This window comes from Aotus nancymaae, unplaced genomic scaffold (assembly GCF_030222135.1).
Source record: "Aotus nancymaae isolate 86718 unplaced genomic scaffold, 86718_ANA_hifiasm-v0.15.2.pri h1tg000007l, whole genome shotgun sequence".
NCBI lineage: Eukaryota > Metazoa > Chordata > Mammalia > Primates > Aotidae > Aotus > Aotus nancymaae.
This window is the reverse complement of record NW_026988418.1, coordinates 17037169-17056040: the sequence shown is the minus strand read 5'-3', so window position 1 is coordinate 17056040 and position 18872 is coordinate 17037169. Positions and strand designations below refer to the sequence as shown.

Sequence of the window (18872 nt, the reverse complement as noted above, 5' to 3'; positions counted from 1 at the left end):
GCTTTCTGTTAGCAGTGGTGGGTGCACTGGGTGCACCCACCCCGGACCTGGGTGTTCCTCAGAATGCCAGCCTCAGCCTTCTTCCTGCAGAACTCACTAGAAGGCCACGAGGAGGGAGCAGGGCCATTGGGAGGCAGGATGGCGTGGCATCCACAGATGGGTGGGGTGCTCGGCTTTGGTAAAAGGATGCAAGGTCTTCCTTCCTGGTGTTCTCACCACATTCACCTGTTCAGCCCATTCCACCACCCTCCTTTTTTTTGAGACAGGGTCTTGCTTTGTCAGCAGGCTGGAGTGCATGTCATGACCTTGGCTTCTTGCAGCCTCCACCTCCTGGTCTCAAGCAATCCTCCTACCTCAGCCTCCCAAGTAGCTGGGACTACAGGTGCATGCCACCACACCTGGCTAATTTTAAATTTTTTAATAGAGATGGAGTCTCACTATGTGGCCCAGGCTGGCCTCGAACTCCTGGACACAAACGGTCCTCTCGCCTTGGCTTCCCAAAGTTCTGGGATTATAGGCGTGAGCCATTGTACCTGGTCTCCTGCCTCTTCTTTCCCTCCCCAGCCCTCCTCCTCTTCCTCTCTCTCCTCATTTTCCTTCACACTCTGCCTTGCTTTCCAGACAACCAATCTGTAGATGCTGTTCTCTGCCTCCAGCCCTCAGCCTCTGTCTCCTGCCCTGGGCTTGTCTGTCCGTCTGTCCCTCTGTCCTCAGCTTCCTTGCCTTCCCCTGCCTGGGCCTTCCCTCCATGGAGTGCCCAGCCTCTTATGACCTCTCTGGCCTCTGTCTTCCAGGTCGCCCAGACCCCAGGCCACATATGTGAACGGCAGCCTCCCAACCACACAACACATCAAGCAGGAGTCCCTGCCCGACTACCAAGCCATGGCAGAGGCCCGCACTTCCCTGTCTGCCCACTGTCGGGCCCCACTGGCCACTGGTTTGCACCCAGACCTGGACCTCCCAGGCCGAAGCCTTGCCACCCCTGCGCCTTCCTGCTACCTTATGGGCAGCGAACCCAGCTCTGGCCTGGGCCCCCCGCCTGAGGCCCACCTCCCCGAGGGCAGCCTGAAGCGCTGCTGCCTCTTGGGCCTACCCCCAACCTCCTCGGTCTCCTCCTCACCCTGTGCCTCCTCCGACGTCACCTCTATCGTCCGCTCCTCCCAGACGTCTCTGGTCACCTGTGTGAATGGACTCCGGAGCCCCCCTCTGCCAGGAGACCTGGGGGACCCTTCCAAGCGGGCCCGGCCTGGCCCTGCATCCACGGACAGCCACGAGGGCAGTTTGCAACTGGAAGCCTGCCGAAAGGCAAGCTTCCTGAAGCAGGAGCCCGCAGATGAGTTTTCAGAGCTCTTTGGGCCTCACCAGCAGGGCCTGCCGCCCCCCTATCCCCTGTCTCAGTTGCCACCTAGCCCGAGCCTTGGAGGCCTGGGGCTGGGCCTGGCAGGCAGGGTGGTGGCCGGGCGGCAGGCGTGCCGCTGGGTGGACTGCTGTGCAGCCTATGAGCAGCAGGAGGAGCTGGTGCGGCACATCGAGAAGAGCCACATCGACCAGCGCAAGGGTGAGGACTTCACCTGCTTCTGGGCGGGCTGTGTGCGCCGCTACAAGCCCTTCAACGCCCGCTACAAGCTGCTCATCCACATGCGGGTGCACTCGGGTGAGAAGCCCAACAAGTGCATGGTGAGTTCTCGTCAGCCTCCAGGCCTCACTCCAGCCCCTCAGGCAGAGCCGAACCCACCCCAGTGCCCCAGGAGAGCCACCTGGGACTCCCTCCTCGGGCTGGCTGAGATCCCTGTGGTGGAAGAGGGAAGGACCAGTGCTGTAGATGTGGCCACTGGTCAAGACGGTCAGTGCCCCTGTCACTTGGGCACCATGGCAGAGGGGCCCCTCACACTCAGCAGGTGCCCAGTCCCCTGCCCTGAGGCATTAGATATATCGTACCACGCCACAGGGCCTGGTGCTGTGTGCACATGTGATTGGAGATCAAAGCAGATGTGGCCCGCCTATCGTTTTACGTGTTTGTGCTCCAAGTCCCACCTGCTGGTGGCCAAATGAGATGTGGAGAACAGGCTCTCCTCCAGTGCTGGGCCCTCACTGGCATCCATCCCAGTGAGGTTCCCTGGCATTCTGGTGCTGCCTTCAGCCTTGGCATCCACCAAGGAACAGTGGGGCCTCATAGGCACCTGGCTCAAGAGCTGCGGGTCCCCAGGGCAGGCTTTGGGCTGGGGCCCAGGGTTACTAGCTAAGGCCTTGGCTAGTACCAGCAGTGTTCTTCTGGAGTTGAGACAGGTTCCCAGGCACAAGCATTATGTGTATGTGCGTGTGCACGTGCGCATGCACGCACACACACACACACACACGCATATTAACTGTGGGCACCCAGGCCTCCGGGCCTTCTGATGAGTCATTTCTGTGACACGTCATATCTGCTCTGTCTGTTGGGGGAAAACTGCATCAGAGGCTAGGAGAATAGTCTTACTCCCTGATACACTCAGCCTAACTGCTGTGCTACCCCTGAGGCCCAGCCCTCCCACCAGGAGAGGTGCCTGCCCAGGAATGCTAGAGCTGGACCTCAGGGTGTGCTTGGTGATGAGAAGCATGGGCCACCAAGGCCACCGCTCAGCCAGCCTGGCCATCAGGACAACAGCATGGCTGGTGTGCTGCGGCTGGTGCCATAGCCAAAGTCAAGCTGTTTCACACTCACACATTGACACTGTCACTGGACACCCCCTCATGGAGCGCTTGGTCTGGGAAGGGACGTAATATCCCCACTCAGAGCCCAGAGTGACATTGTAGGGGCCAGGAAGGAGGCAGGACACATTGGCAGTCAGCAGGATAAACTCTATTCTGGGGCAGGGTGCTTGCCCCTGGGCCCCACCCACCTGTGGAGCTGGGGGCTGGGCATCCAACAGGATCTGCTTCTGTAGCTTCAGGAGTCTGGATCTTGAAGGAGGAGAAAGAGTTTGCTTTGTAAACAAGTGAGCAGCAGTGAATGGCTTGTGCCAAGGGGAGACAGGAGGAGGGAATCTGTGGTTAGCGCTCTGGTGTGTGGAGCGGCACGGGGGAGAGTCTGCATTGGGCAGGCTGAGACTTTGACTTTATTGTGTGCCTTTGGGCTGAGAGGATGCTAGAAGGAGGCCTGGGGGTTGGGCCAGCCCCTGGCGATACCCTGGCTTGTTTGGGGTCCTGTGACACATGCCCTTTCCTGGAAGGAGATGACCAACAGACAGCACACAGACCAGGTCAGGGCTGCAGGGAGACAACTGGGCCTGCATCTCTCCCTGAGACCCTGGGGCTGACAGCTGCTGAGCCGTTCTCCTTATTCCCTCCTGTGGGTGAGCCCACGGGTGCCTGTGGGGACCTAGGTGGGGGCTCTGTGGCCCGAAGGAAGACCCCACAGGACACTGGCTTACACCTGGCTTCTGCCTGTGGTCAGTGGTCCTCTCACAGTGGGGCCTCTGTGTGGAACCACAGCATGCAGAGGAGTCTCCATGCCGGACATTCAGGAACTTGGAGGGGATCTAGGCCTTCCCAACCCACTTTCTAGCTTAGGAAACAGGGCCCAGAGAGCAGTTAGAGGGGCCTGGGTTACTCAGTGAAGACTCAGGGTCTCTCTCTCTGGGGCCAGGCTGCTAGGATCTCACTTGATTCCACAGACTCCACAGGACACTGGCTTACACTGGCTCAGGCCTGGCTCTGGGGACCCAGACCTGGACCTGCGATGGCCCTTGTCCTGGGGACACTCATGCTCAGGGATGGGTGGGAGATGAGTGGCAGGTCCTGGGATGGAGTTTGCTTAGGCCCAGGGAGGGAAGGCTCACAAGGGTTTCATGGAGGAGGTATTAGCAAGCTGCGTCGACACTCACCTATCAGTATTATTTAATCCTTACAAGTCCTGCAAAACCAAGGGTTTTTACAGATGAAGAAACAAAGGTTTGGCAGGGTCTGGCCGGCCTTCCACTTGCTCCCGTGAGAACACTTGGTCTTACCTCTTCCAGGGTTTAGGATTGTGGTGTTGATAACACCAGCAAGCAGCTTCCGAGTACAGACTGTGCGCAGGTGCTATTCTAGGTGATAACTCCACCTGGTCCTCAACACAACACTGTGGGGTAGATACTGTGAACCCCCATTTCACAGATGAGGAAACTGAGGCTCAGGAAGATTTCATAATTTGCCCCAGGTCACACAGCTAGTTGGAAACAATCAATAACAACAGTTATAATGAGAATAGAGGCTAATAATTATAATGGTAATAAAAATACCTTGCTCAAGGCTACCCAGCTGGTAAGCACTGGAATGGAGCTTGAGCCGACATCTTTCTAACCCGCAGTGCTCTTGTTTGTGTAGATGTGCTAAACTGACTATTCTCTGGGCTGTTAGGGCCGGCCCTGCTGGGTGCCACCATCTGGAGACAGCAGCAGTGATCTGGGCTTCGGAGGCTCCTCAGAGCCTCCTCTGGGGTCCTCTTGCCTGCGGTGGGGTGGGCATGCTCCCCCTCCTCCATGATGCTGGCACAGTGGGTAACCCAGGGGAAGGGGCGGGCCTCAACCAGCACCCAGATAAATAAAATCTCCCTTCCCTGTAAAATTATTAATTTCTCATAACAGGCCTCTGCTACCATGCACTGTATTAGACAAAGGAATTTTGGAACCAGAGCCTCTGGAGAACAGGAAATAGATGAGACATTTTGATTGAAGAGTAAATGGCCCACTAAAATAGCAGTTAATCCTTTTATTATCTTTCCAGCAGCCGTTTCCACAGTTCTTTCATGAGGTAAGCCTCCCCCACCCCATCCGACTGGAACACTTGCATTCTCGCAGCTGGCTTACATTTAGCCAGCGGAGCCTTTGCTCCGGCACCAGGCAGGCCTCGGTGTGCCGAGAGGAGCCCAGCTCCCCTCTGCCTGGGCATCTTAGTCCTTACGCTGAGCCTGGGACTAGGGACTCACTAGACCCCAGGGTCAATGGCACCGTCCATCCCCCACCCTGCCCTCTGCACGGCCCATCCACGCTGTCCAGAGGAAGCTCCCTAATCTTTTTGCAATATCCTGTTATGTTTCTTTCGTTGCCCGAGTTGTCTTAGCCTTATTAAATGTGGGGCTTCATCTGTGTTACGATAACAAGGTTACGCTTCCAACCCAAATACTGACGCGACGCCTCCAAGACGTTAACTTTGAACAGATTAGTTTCATGCTTTCTTAGGTTGGTTCTCCCAGACGGCTAGAATTCTGATTGTCTGAGACTGCAGAAATTAGTAGACGCTTGCTTTTCTTCACATCATGAAGGAGAGAGGCAGAGGGAAAAGGAAAACTCATGACAATGCCCTTCTCTACCTTGGGTTTTATAAAACAACAATAGTCATGAGAAGAGTTCCTTCCTTTGGTGAAGAGTTTTACCAGACCTGTGAGCACAGTCCAGAAGGCATGTGCAGAGGTGAAAAGCCCAGGTCTGGAGTCCCACAGACCTGGGACCCAGCCTGGTTTAGTCACTCGGCAGCTGCGTGGCTTCGTGCGGGTGTCTTACCCTTTCTGAACCATAGCATACTCAATTGTGTAATACGGCAATAATAGTACTTGGCTTTTAGGGTTGTGATTAGGGATAAAAGAGATGAAAAGAGATGACAGAAAGGAAGGTGCTTCCTTCCCCATCACACTCTTCAGCATTGATCTCAGGTGATGTGTACAGTAGCCCTGGGGCTTATAACAGGGTTATTTACAGCTGATTTACAGACAAAACTGTGGCTCAAGAGAGCCAGTCGATGGATGGCAGAGCCTGGAATTGAGGATCTAGCAGCCTCTGCTGTCAGTGGGGTGGGCAGGGCAGTGTGTGGGCAGTTGCTTGGGCAGGGCAGGGACTCCAGCCTTGCCATTCGCTGTCTGCAGGGATCCCTGATTCTTTGTATCTTGTTCATTGACAGTCACTTGCAGATCACCTGCTCTAAGTCAGACAGTGTCTGTGAGGGGGCCTGGAGCCAGGCCGAGGCAGCTGGACCTGTGGCACAGGAGGCCCATGTGTGTCCTCCCAGTCCTCATGAGCTGCTGCAGTCTCAGGCTGGGTTTTCATCCTGCCCAGCTTCCTCTGGCCACTGCAGCTACATTGGCCACTGGTCTCCATTCCTTACGCCCCTCTCCACTGTTTGCCAGGCTGTCCCAGGTGCCTTTGAACTTAGGGCCAGAGAAATCTATCTGGTTGAAAGCTGAGTATTATGGATTGGCCTTAACTAGCCAAGGAACTCAGAACAGTAGTCACCTGGCTGGACCTCCTGGGAGGGCCTTGCCCTTCTAGCCTGAGCCAAACTTACAGTCATTCCCTGTAATCCTGGGGCTTCTGGCTCTCCCTTTTGCCTTGTCCCAAACCTTTACCCCACTTCCCCAACCCTGCAACCCCTGAGAAACAAAACCCTGGGTGCTGGGAGGGACAGGGGAGGTAGAGTTGCTCCTTACTGAGATTCAGAGATTCTTTTATCCTGGCTCAATGCAAGCCAGTCCCTGTCTGTTGTTTTGACCACCTAGCTGGGCATGGTGGTACATGCCTGTAGTCCCAGCTACATGGGAGGCTGAGGCAGGAGGATCACTTAAGCCAGGGAGTTTGAGGCTATAGTGAGCTATGATCATATCACTGCACTCCAGCCTGGGTGACAGAGCAAGACCCTGTCTCAAAAACAAAAACAAAAACCTCTGAGGCCCAGAGAAGCCAAATGAATTCCCAAGATCACATAGTCTGCCAAGTGGCAGGTCATAGAGACCAACCATATCTTCTGACCTGCTCAGCCAATGTTAACTGGAGAGAGGTTTGATTGGGGTTCTGGGCTCATATCCCATGGGATATCCTGAGGGAGAAGAGAATTAATATATTCTGAGACATACTATGTGTAGCCATGAATTACCGTCCTCATTTTACCAAAGAAGAAACTATGTGTTTCTGATGTTCGCAGGTAAAATGGCTTGCTCTGTATGACCAGGCTCAGCTGCCTGGCCCATTCTAATGGGACACACTGCCTTCTACTCATCCACCTTTGCCCAGCCTCTTCCTTCAGCAGAACAGAGTCACCTCTGTGCTTTTCAAATCACAGTGGGTACAGTCCCTGGGCATCTGCTGCCCTCTGCCCCCTGCCCAGCATCTTGAGACCAGCCCTGCGGGCTTGAGCATTGTAGGGCCAGCAAACACCCCTGACTCATTGCAACATCTGAGGCTCATCCCAGGGAATTATCCAGGACCCTGAAATTGATGAGTGGCAGATCTGCCAGTTCATCCCATCACATGCAGACAGAGAATAGGGAAGACGGACCCAGAGAGGGTGGTCAGGGGCCCAGGATTGCACAGCAAGTGTGCATCGGTGGGCAGGGAAAGTTTCCTGAAGGGGCTGATAAACAAAGTTGGGGAAAGTTTAGGCTGTGGGAAAGTAACCCGCCAGTTAGGAAAGAATCATCCCCCTGAAACACTTTCCTCACTTTGTTGAGGCTCTCCTGTGTGCCAGACCCGGTGCTCGGAGCTGGGGTGCAGAGATGAAGATGATGTGATGTGAGACTTCTGGCATCGTGGGAAGAACACTGCCTTTGAATCTTGGGATATTATTGCTGGATGATGGAGGGAGGGAGGGGAGCCAGGAGCTGAGGTTTTGCAGCCTGGCTTTATAAGCTTGGCCAGGTTGGTCAAGTGGGGGTGGGATCATTATTGAGATGCTTGTCAGGTGATTTTCAGTTTATATAGTGCTTCCACGTGCATAATCTCAGCCCTGAGAATATTCACGGAGACTGGAATTATGATCCCCATTTTACAGATGGGGAAAGGACAGTCCAGTTCTGGCCCAAGTTCAGGTCCCAAATGCATGGTGGGGTCAGATTCAAACCCAGGTCTCAATCTGACTCCAGAGACTGTGTGATAGCCATGACCCCAAGCCACCTTCCAGGCACAGAATCATCAGTCCGTTTACAAATATTGAGAGAATATCCAGATCTGAAACTCATTCAGCAAGCTGTCACTATGCACCTGCTGTGTGCCCTCTAGCTGGGCCCTGGGGTCACAGAAGGGAATCAAATCCTGTCTGGTCTCAAGGAGCCCTCAGCCAAGTGGAGAAGTTAATGGATATTGCACGTAACTATTTTTCTCAAGAAGCCAGCACCCCAGTCACCTTGAGAGCCTGTTGCCCACTGATTTGATGGGTCCTTTGTTCTGTCTTGGAGTAGAGAACACCTCATGGGTTGAAAAGTAAAACATTTCACTCTCCTTAAAATAAATGAGTCACCTGGAAACAAGCTCCCTTCCTGGAGGCTGGGGTTTCTGGTCAAATAAAAAAGCTGCAAAATGGAACCTGTTTTAAAACCCTTGCCCTGGAGAATCTTGCTGTAAATGAGCCCAGAGAGGCCAAATGGCCCCACCAGCTCAAGCCGCCAAGTCTATCCTCAACTCAGTCCAGGACTGTTTTGGGCAAAGGCAGCTTGCAAGTTGGCATCTAGAAGTGTCCTCGTTAATGATCCTTCCTGGGATCATGTCGCTTCTCATATCTACCCTCATTATTAGGTGGGGAAGCTGAAGCCCAGAGAGCAGGCACCACGGCCCCATGTCACCCAGTGCATTAACAGCAGCCCAGGGATGCCTGCTTTATTTCTTCCTGCCCTGAAGCTCCCTCTCCTCCTGAACTCCTAGAGAGTCTTTGCATTCTCTAGGTCCTTTAAATCCTTTGGGTCTTGGCTTTTGGTGATTCCTCTGTCTAGAATGTCTTTCCCAGCCTGGCAAACTCCCATACAGCCTGCACAACCCAGTTCAGTGCTCCCTCCTGAGCTTCCCCTTTCTCTGTGCCTCCTTTTCTCCCAGCATGTGTTGCACGGTGTCCATCTGTGGTTCCTGAATGACCAGGTGTCTGGGGGACCACTTGCCCTTTGGCGCCTGGCCTGGCCTTCGTTGTGGGGGAGCTGAGTCCACTCCCTAGGACAGAGGCCCTGCCCTGCGATCATCTATTCCCTCTGTTCCAAGGCCGTGTGAGGTTGCCTGGACACTGTCCTCCTGAGTAGCTTCCTATGAAGTCACAACATGGACGGGACCTTAAAGATTGTCATGTCCACCCCCTAATCTGGTGCTTGAAGTTTTTCTGCAAGAAAGCCTGAGTTTGAAACCTAGCCTTGCTGCCCCTCAGCCTGTGATTGTGTACAAGGATCACTTGACTTCTATAGGCCTCAGTTTTCTTACCTATGAAATCAGGGTAATAGGACTGTTGTGAGGCTTCGGTGAGAAGCTAGACAATGGCACACAGTAAGAATACCAAGATGGTTCTGGCTGTTCTGCACAATTTGCATTTGCAAAAGAGAAAAGGGGAAGTCTAAAATGGATAGTGGCTGTTCAGTCATGAATGTCCCCAAAGAAACAGAAAAGGCTGTTGGAAGTCCCAGCTCTACCATGGGCTGGCTCTGTGACCTTGGATGTGTCACTTGGCTGTGCTGAGCATCAGTTTCCTGCACTGTGAAATGGGATAATGCCTAGCACTTAGAGGCTGCAGCTGTACTTAGTAGGGGCCCAATACATGCCAGTGCCCTTTCTTCTCTTGAGCCCAAGGTTTAGCTCCATAGATCTTGGCGTACACTGGGATGCTTTTCCTCCTCCCCTAGTTTAGAAAAGCAAACCCAGGGGGCTTGGGCTTCACAAGGAGAGGCTTCATGGAAGCCAGTATCCTTCCAATTCTCTGGCCTTGCAATTAGGTCAGAGCCTGGTCCACCACCAGCCACTGTGCAAAGGGGAGACTGAGTACCCAGATGGAAATAACTTGCCTGGGGAAGGACAAGAGGCACTGGGGATAGATGGAGTTGGAGACTCATCCCGGCTTTGCTGCTCACAGCTGTGCAGCCTTGGACAAGGCACTCCACTCCGAAAACTGTTTATGCATCTGTAAAATGGGAGCTGTGATGCTCACCCCAGATGTTTCTGTAGGGGGTGGAGGGGCGGTTCTCTGCTCTGCAGAGGGGCATTGTTGCCCTAGTCAGGGCTGTGGGGCTCAAACCGAGTCTCTGACTCCCAGGCCAGTACTCCTGCCTGCAGCCAGGCCTCTGAGTAGAGACGGCACTCTCACAGCTGTGTTCCCCTGGTTAGATTCTTCCTTGAGAATGGAACTTGTTGGCTATGTGCTCCCCAAATGTAGTTCCTGGCTTTGAGGCCTCAGCCTGCAGCTTTCCTAGACACCCTCCTTCCCTGCTCCGCAGCCCACGCCCACCTCACTTCCACCTCCATCCCCACCCCACCCTGGTTCACCCCTCTTCCTCATCCCCCATCTCTACTTATCTCCATCCCTGACCCTCTCCCGCAACCCCTTTCCCTTCTGATTTAAATTCTGAGCCAGGGTGGAGGAAAGGCTAAAGACATAGGACAACCACTGAAGTTCAAATCCCTTGCTCTGCCCTTAGCCAGCTGTGAGACCTCAAAAGAAGTCATGTGGCTTCTCTGAGCCTTGGTTTCCTGTCTGCGTGGAGGGGAGGGTGTTGTAAGAACTAGATGAGATCATATATGTGCAGCACTTACCTCGTGCCTGGCGCGTATTAGATGCTTGAAAACAGGAGCCCTTGTTCCTTCCCCTCCTCCCCAGTTTTTGAAGTCATTAGTCCCAAGCTCTCACAGGGAAGAGAATTCCCGAGAGCACCAAACTGTTGAGGGAACAGGAGTGCTGGCCAAGTTTTGTGAGCTCAACATTGCTTTATGGAATATGAAAAAAAAATTGAGGATTAAAAAAACACAACTATTTGAATTGAATTTAAACTAATAAAGAAAAAAGCTTTTGAATTTAATGTAAATGGAATTGAAACGATTGCCTTATTGGAGTGAGAATGTCAGATAAAATCAACAGTGACTCTAAGAAGGTGTCCAGACCATGTTTTCTGAGAGGGCCATCCTGGAAATGGTAAACCTCATAACTGAGCATTAATAGGCTCTGTCTCTGCTGGACAACAGATGGGGTAGCCAGAGCTGGCTTTGTGTGCTCTCTTGGATGGCTGCAGCTGCCGACCTCAGCATCCTGTTCTCGTCTGTTAAATGGGTGATGGGCCAAGTGACTCCTAAGGTCTTGGTCACCTTGGACACACCAAGACCCAGGATGCTCAGGAGAAGAGACCCTTCTTTAGAGTCTTGTAGGGTCCTTCCTTGCCTATGCTCCTCCCTTGAAAGACAGCCTTGGACTAATCTGTATTGTCCACCCCAACCTGGCCACCAACCTTTCAATACAGCTTGACAGCCCCACTGTGCCAAGTTCAGTGCTAGAAGCAAGTGGTACAGTGTTAAAGGAAGAATGGTCTGGTGGCAAAGGAATTAACCAAATGCATCTGACAGAGAGGAGGGAGAAGGCTTTCCCCAGGATGTCATAAGAACTGGGCGCTGACAGGTGGGCGGGCACTTTCCAGGTGTAGACCAGGAGAAGAGGCATTGCAGGGAAAGGAAGCAGCATGTGTGGAAGTTTTGAGATGTGATAGTCTTTACCTTGTGGGGAGCGTAGGTGTCTTTTTGGACTTGGAGTGAGTTACCTGCATGGGGGCTGAAGGCAAAAACGGCGATTGGAATTGGGCCTCAAAGGGCATCCAGGTCTAGTGTGTAAGGAACTTGGACTGTGCCCCAAGGGGGTGGAGAGAGTCTCAGAAGGGTTGTACACAGGACCATGAAATGGGCAGAGAGTTAACATCTGTTGTTGTTAGTGTGGCGGGTACATGGCAATTGGCGGATGAGGACACTGGGGCCCGGGAAGGGCAGTCAACTCGAATCTGGAGCCCTTCCTCCGCAGATCCACCAGAGCAGCCCAGGTCGGACCATGCACCCAGACTTACCAATGCCTGGGCACCGGTGGGCCAGGCCAGGTCAGCCCAGCGTGTCGTGCTGGCGCACAGTGTCTGCACGTGGCTGGGCGATGGAACTTGGTTTCCCTTTGGAAACTGCGCCCAGCACATTTACCAGTGGGAAATGGGAAAGGCATATCCCATAATGTGGTTCCGTAAAGTTTGCACAACTGTTCTTTGTTTTCCACCCATCCCCACAATAAATCTTCCTCCACTGCCAGGACTGGGGCCTCTATGGTCTGTGAGTGATTAAGGCACTGACTTTCCCAGCCCTGCCTCTTTGCAATACATTTTTCTGACGTGGGTAATGATAAAATGAGACTCTGTCACTGAGATTCTGTTGCCTTGCAAATAGCAATTTCCAAATGGCTGGGAGCTGGCCTCCTGTTAGAAGGCAGCCTGCTCTTGTCCACCTCTTTGTAGTCACCTCCCTGGATAGGTCTGCTATGTTGGGGCATAAGCTCAGACAGCAGATGGACCATGTGGTACTGGGCAGTATGTTTCCTGGGGATGGGGTGATGGTACTGGTGGTCTCTGCAGGACTCTGCATTTTGGGGGGCAAGACTGGGAGGTCTGCTGGGCATGGAGCACCCGGTGAGTGTCTGTTCTACTGATGAACCATCCAGCAGCCCCTTTGTTTCAGCAGATCCCTAAGCCATAGGATTTTCAAGCAAAAGTAACATTTGTACCTTTCTGGGGAGCAGTCAGGCCCTGGGCAGGGCCCTGGGCTGGAGTTTGGATGGATAGCTCCTGTGCTCAGGGACACAGGGCAGTGGCTGGATTGCTCTTTCACAGTGGGATCACTGAAACCCACAGAGTGAAAGCTACCTGTCCAGTGTTACATCTGTGCCTCCAGCTCAGGTCCTGGCCCTGCCCCATGATCTTCCCACTGCCCCTAGTTGCCTTCCGCATTTAACTGTGAGTGTATGCTCCCAGCATCTGCTGAACCATGATTTTGGGAGCTAGTTTCTCTTACCAGGTCATTTCTGATCAGGCTTAGTTACCAGTGAACATGACAGTGATTGCAGCTTAAGAGAGTCTAGCCACAGGCAGAAAAAATGAGTCTGCAGTGCTTCAGATGCTTCCTTAAGGTCCCCACCCCCCCACTACCTGCTCCCCTCCCTCCTTCCCACAGGAGTCCAGGACAAGAGAAGGTGGCTCATCTAGGTCACAAGGCCAACTACCTGGATCTTCACTTTTGCTGTTTGTGGATGTGGAAACTGAGGCACATAGAGAGGATGTGGCTCACTGGAAATTGCAGAGCAAAAGAGGCAAGCTCAGCATCCCCCCACTCCCAGCCAGTGTCCTGCCTTCTAGACACCATGGTCTGCTGAGTACCTACACTGTGCCAGGTCCTGCGTAGAGCACTTACATGTGTTGCCTTCCAGATTCTGAAGAACACTGGCTCTTGTCGTGTGCACTAGGGAAGACACTTCCCAGGTTCAGCTGCTCCTCTGATGCCCCTCCCAATCCCTACCGCACCCTTTGACAGATGGGGCCTTGAGACTCAGGGCAGAGAGATTGTAAGGTTTGTTCTTGGGTTCTTGCCAAGTTTAAAAAGAAGAAACTGAGGCCAATACAAGAAGATCCAATATGAAGGATTTATTCAGGCTCCCGGGCGAGGTTCTGCAGTCCGACAGGAGGGGCTGGAGAAGTGGCACGGACTCCTCTCAGACGTGGGGTTTTATAGGGAGTGAAGGAGCTCGATTGGTTGTGGGAGAGCAGGACTACTATTGGGTAAGGTTACAAGCCTTTGTTTGCATACAGGACTTGGCTGCTATTGGTTAGAATTACTCGGCTGCTATTGGCTAGAAAGACTCGGCTGCTATTGGCTAGAAAGACTTGGCTACTATTAGCTAGAATCACAAGACCCCGCTTGTATACTGGGTTCTTTAAGGGAAGGCCAGGCTGTGCGAGAAAGGGAGAAGGGAACATGCCCAAGCATGTCCGAGCTTTTGGACAAAAAGCGGGGGGTGTGTGTGTCTGAGCTCCCAGCGAGGCAACCGGCCTTACAGAGGTGACCTGCTAGAGGTCACACAGCAGGAGATGTCTGGCAGTGCATGCAATACCACACATACCAGAATCACCTTCCCTCCTGGCAGGGTCTGATTCACAAAGAGCTGCCGGGCAGGCTCCAGGGAGACTTTAACCAAGGGTAGGTTTCAAACATCACACCTCCTTAGTGCGTTGGAAAAGTGTGATGACTGATTGCTGTGGATGTTAGGTCCAGAGGACCTAACATGTGCCTGGCTTGTGCAAAGACCCACACAGGCATGCATTGTGCCAGCTCTTTGCTTCCACTGCCTGGCTCTGCCAACCTCCTTTCTTCATTTGCATGGAGCCACCTGACCCTTGGGCCTTAGTTTCTCTGTGTGATTAGGACTTGGATTAGATGAAGCTGGAAGCCCTCCTAGATCTCCTGACCCTAATACAGTCTAAATGGAGAAGTGCAGGCCAGCGGTTCAAAGCTAGGTTCCCTCCCCAGTGCTGCATTCAAATTACCTGTGGTTCTGGGCAAGTCATCCCACCCCTTTGAGGCCTCAGTTTTCTCATCTATAGAATGGAAGACTTGGACTCTATTGAGCTCCATCCTTTGAGCTCAGATGCTCAGATGTCCATAGTTACCTTCCTGCATTCCTGGCACGCCCTAGGGGAGGATGATGGGGGTGGAGGGCATGGAAAGGGCAGGTGTGGGCCCCTGCTGAGCTCTCTGGCCCCAGTTCCTTCCACACTCCTCTCTCTTGCCCTGTTCCAGCTCTTCCTTAGACATGCTAAGTTCATTCCCACCACCAGCTCTTTTCGTGGCTGTTCCCTTTGTCTGGAATGCTCTTGTCCCAGCTTGACCTTTGCTCCTGTGCTACCTCCTCCAGGAGGCCTTACTTGACTGCCTATCTATAGTAGCACCTTCAGCCACTGTCTGCCCCTTATTCCACCTGAAATCCTGTTATGTGTTTTTGTCTATGATCTGTCCTCCAGTCAGACTTGAGCTCCAGAAAGCCTAGACATTTTTGTTTTGTTCCCTTAGCATCTCCAGTGTCTCAAACAGTTCCTGACCCACAGTATGTGATCAACAGAAAAATGAATATTAGTCATGAAAGGGAGAAGGCCAGGTACAGTGGCTCACGCCTGTAATCCCAGCACTTTGGGAGGCCAAGGCGGGTGGATCACCTAAAGTCAGGAGTTTGAGACACCAACATGGAGAAACCCCTTCTCTACTAAAAATACGAAATTAGCCGGGTGTGGTGGTACACGCCTACTTAGGAGGCTGAGGCAGGAGAATCACTTGAACTCGGGAGGCAGAGGTTGCAGTGAGCCAAGATTGCACCACTACACTCCAGCCTGGGCAACAAGAGTGAAATTCTGTCTTAAAAAAAAAAAAAGCAGTGGGGGAGAGTGGTTCAGCGGGTCAGAAGGGATGGAACATGCTAGAAAGGACTCAGGCAGAGAGTCAGGACTCCTGTTCTGTGAAGTAGGGGTTTTGCAGCGGCTCACAGCGTGTTGAGAGCTGCACAATTGCTGTCTGAGAGGTATTTCTGGGTCAGCCTAGCTGCAGTGTCCACCAAGGGAGGCCAGCCCAGCACCCAGTACCCACTAGGTGCTCAGCACCCAGTTACCCCCAGCCCCTATTCCCTCCCTTCTTCATCCTCATTGTCAGGGTAAAGGAGAGGCCATGCCCTCAGTCCACAGCTCCTAGAATGTTGATCCAAACAGGAGCTTAGAAACCCTCTGCTGCGACTGGAAACACAAATTTGGAAACTGAGGCCCAGAGAGAAGGAGTTCTCATCCAGGTTCCCATGCTGTTTCCCTCTTGGAAAGGAATTTACGATCAAGTCCTCCACGTAGTAGATGCTCAGCAATTAGCTGCTGCTGCTGCAGCTGTTTATCATTAAGCCCATCTCTGCAGATCCTGTTTTTATGACCATGGGCACAGAGGTGGGGCAGGAGTAAAATTTGGCATTAATTGATGAGAAAAGGATTAAAACAGCCAAGAGTGCAGCAGGGGAAATGATTAAACCCTCCAAAAGCAGCTATTTTCAAGTGTGAGGAAAGAAGGAAAGTGCCATTGGTTAGGCACGCGCTGTCTTCCAGATGCCCCACAGTCTCTTGTCCACGTTTTTTCAGTGAATCTTGTGATGCAGTCATTTTATGGATGAGGAAACTGAGGCCCAGGGAGGTTAAGAGCTGGGATTCCAGCCCCTGGCCTCCCTCTGCTCCAGGGTACCCTCTGTGTCAGCATGAGCTGATGAGTCCTCTTTTAAATTGAGCTCACCTTAGAGGACCCCTGACTTGGTCTCTTAATTAGTTCTTGCAACTCCTCAAAAGCAGTCACATGTAATCTGGGCTCTTCATGGATTTGGAGCAGATCCCTCCACTTAACCTGCTCTAGGGAGGTTTTGCTGAATCAAGAATCAGCACCAGGAGTTCAGGGCATCCTCATGCCCCACTCCCTGAACTCTGTGCACAGAAAGATACCAATCTTGCAGGTAGGGAGGCCTGCAGGGCTCGAGGAAGGGAGGGCTAAGGGCAGCAGCCTGGGACTCCAGCCCTGAGAGAGGGTGAAGGAATCAGGTCAGGATGGAGGGGCTCTGCGGCTCATGGCTGCACCCACGGGGGCAGAAGAAGGAATGTGGGGAGGTCCTATGGCAAGTAAGAGGTGGCATGGTGTTCAGGTAAGCCTGCAGGCATAGCCACCCCTCAAGAGGCCTAGGTTCCGCCCCAGGGGCTCCTGGAATCCAGATTCTGATCCCAGGCCTCGCCCGATCCCTTACTCATCAGGACGGTGGCTGGGCATGCATTTTCCTTGTTCTGGTCTCAGTTTACTTATCTGTTTAGTGGCAGTGATAACCCTGTCCAATTGCTTACCTGCGCTTTACTCCGTATAGTCCTGCGACAACCTCATGTCATTGGGACCATTGCCCTATCTTTCCAATGCAGACACTGGGACTGGAGAGGCAGGGAGCTGGCTGAGGGGCAGGGAGGTCACACAGTGGGTCTGTGACAAAGCCCAGGGCAGGCGATTGCTCTGTGTACCTCTCCCTCTGAGCCCGTTGCCACACCCTGGGGTGTGATGATGTTTTCCTAGGCCAGCTCTGCCCCAACAGCTGCCCCCACAGCAAGCCCAGCTTGCGTGCTGGGGGAAGATGAGGTGTGGTCCTGAGAAGTGAGGGCTGCTTCCAGCTCCAACTGATAGGAACAGAGGGTCTGCTGTCTGCAATCGGCACCTCTGTCAGGAGGTTGGCAGCTTGCGCTTTCGAAGCACCAGCTCTTTAATTGTCTCCACATTGTGAGCTCAGGAAGGTCTGTCCTGACAACTGGTTGGTGAAATCAGCCAGGGGATTCCCCTTCCTTTCAAGAGCTGTCTGAGGTGGTTACCTAGAGGATAAATTAGATTCACCTGGCAGGGCCCCACGTCCCCTGGCACGGCCACGAGAATGCTGAATGTTGTTGCTCTTGGATCTGTGTCAGAGAGAGAAGCACGGAGTAGGCCTGGGCCCCAGGAGCGAGGTAGGGGCCAATAGGAGCGTCCAGTCCCCGTTGGTGAGGTGGTAAAGCCAGCAGGGCTTTCTCGTTGATGTCCTCAGGCTCCAGCACTTATGCCTTTGGGCGCTTTCCTCCATGAAAAACATTTAAAAGTCTATTTTATGACAGCATTGGTATAAAGAGAAACATATTATACATTAAAACATTTTCTTTGACCTAAACTTTTTTTTTCTGATTTTAAATTAAAACACTTTCATGAGTCCCTAGAAGTATTGTGGACTGTAGGTTCTGTGCCTGCTGTGTCTCCTGGAAAAGTCAACCCTGAGAGCAAGGCCTGCAGAGCCTGGGGCTGCTCGCAGAATGGTACGTGTTTTCTTCACCTCTGCCCTTCTCTGGGCTTCAGTTTCATCCTCTGTGAAAAGGGGCAGGTGGAGGAAAATCCTGTTGCAGTGTTCTACTCTGTTCCCTTCTGTTACAGTTGATTTTGTTCCTTATCATTGAGTTATTGTTTTCCATTAAGAAATGATGGATAGTTACAATGAAAGATCTATGTGCAGTTAAATTGACATAGATTAGAGAAAAGGACATAAATACATGGAAAACCTAAGCTCACTTAATTGTCCTGATTGAATCCTATATTTTCCTGGAGCTTCCTGGTAGCCGAAGCAAAGAGGGCAACTTGTTGAATTACAGGATTCTTTTTTGAGTGAGAAAGGAAGCAGACTTGCCAGCTTGTGTGCTGGGGGAAGTTTTGTCTGGATACTTAATTTCTATGAGGTCTTATGTGTGAGTCTTATGAGCTGATGGCTGGAGGAAGGCTGTAAAAATGAGAGTTCATTATTAACAGGTGATGACACAGAGACCCTGAACAAAACAATAGACCTTATTTTCACAAATAACTCTGCTACTATTATTTGAGAAAAGCCAAGAGCAAGTAAATACTGGCAGTGAAGGACCTTGGTCCTAGTCTGTGTGGTGCTCTTAGCCTAGCCATACATCAGCCCTCTGAGGTAGCTGTCATTATCCTCATTTTACAGAAGAGGACATTGAAGTTCAGAGAAGTTAATTAACTTGACCCTGATCACCCAGTGGGATTCAGGCTGCTATAGCAAGCAGCCTCTCTTTTCAGACTTCAAGTTTGAGTCTATTACTTGGGACTGATGCAGTCCTTTACTCAAGGAGTCTGTAGCCTAGTGGACTCCAAGGTTCCTGAGGGCGACACTGTTTGCCCTCTTCTTTCACCTGCTTTAAGGGGTGCTCAGGGGATGATGGAGCCTAGGAGAAGGAGCCTGGGCCTAGGGTAGAGGGATCAGGATGGCATCATGGAGGAGGTAAAAGAGGGCTCCCAGGAGGAGGTACTGGCATAGGGAAAGGCCAGGGGCTGTTAATGAAGCCTAGCTTGGAGTGGTGGCAGAGGAAGACAGAGCCTCTACCTGCCAGGTTTCTTAGTTACAAGCAGCAGAAACCAATCCTGCCATAGTGAGCCCTGCATCCCCACTCAGAAATATATTGGAGGGACCCTGGGGACCACAGGCTATCTTAGGGAAGAGGATCAGACTCAAGACAGGCAGAGTCCCAGGTCCTTCAGGGG

The 18872-nt window shown here is 52.5% G+C and overlaps 1 protein-coding gene across 1 annotated transcript in view; it reads left to right on the top strand.

Moving 5' to 3' along the window:
- GLIS1 (GLIS family zinc finger 1) overlaps nucleotides 1-18872 on the top strand; it is a 117761-nt gene that overhangs the window by 22107 nt on the left and 76782 nt on the right. The window contains exon 3 of the mRNA XM_064372371.1: nucleotides 795-1677. Within this exon, the coding sequence (XP_064228441.1) occupies nucleotides 883-1677 (795 nt within the window). The 5' untranslated portion in view covers nucleotides 795-882. The remainder of the gene's footprint in view (nucleotides 1-794; nucleotides 1678-18872) is intronic.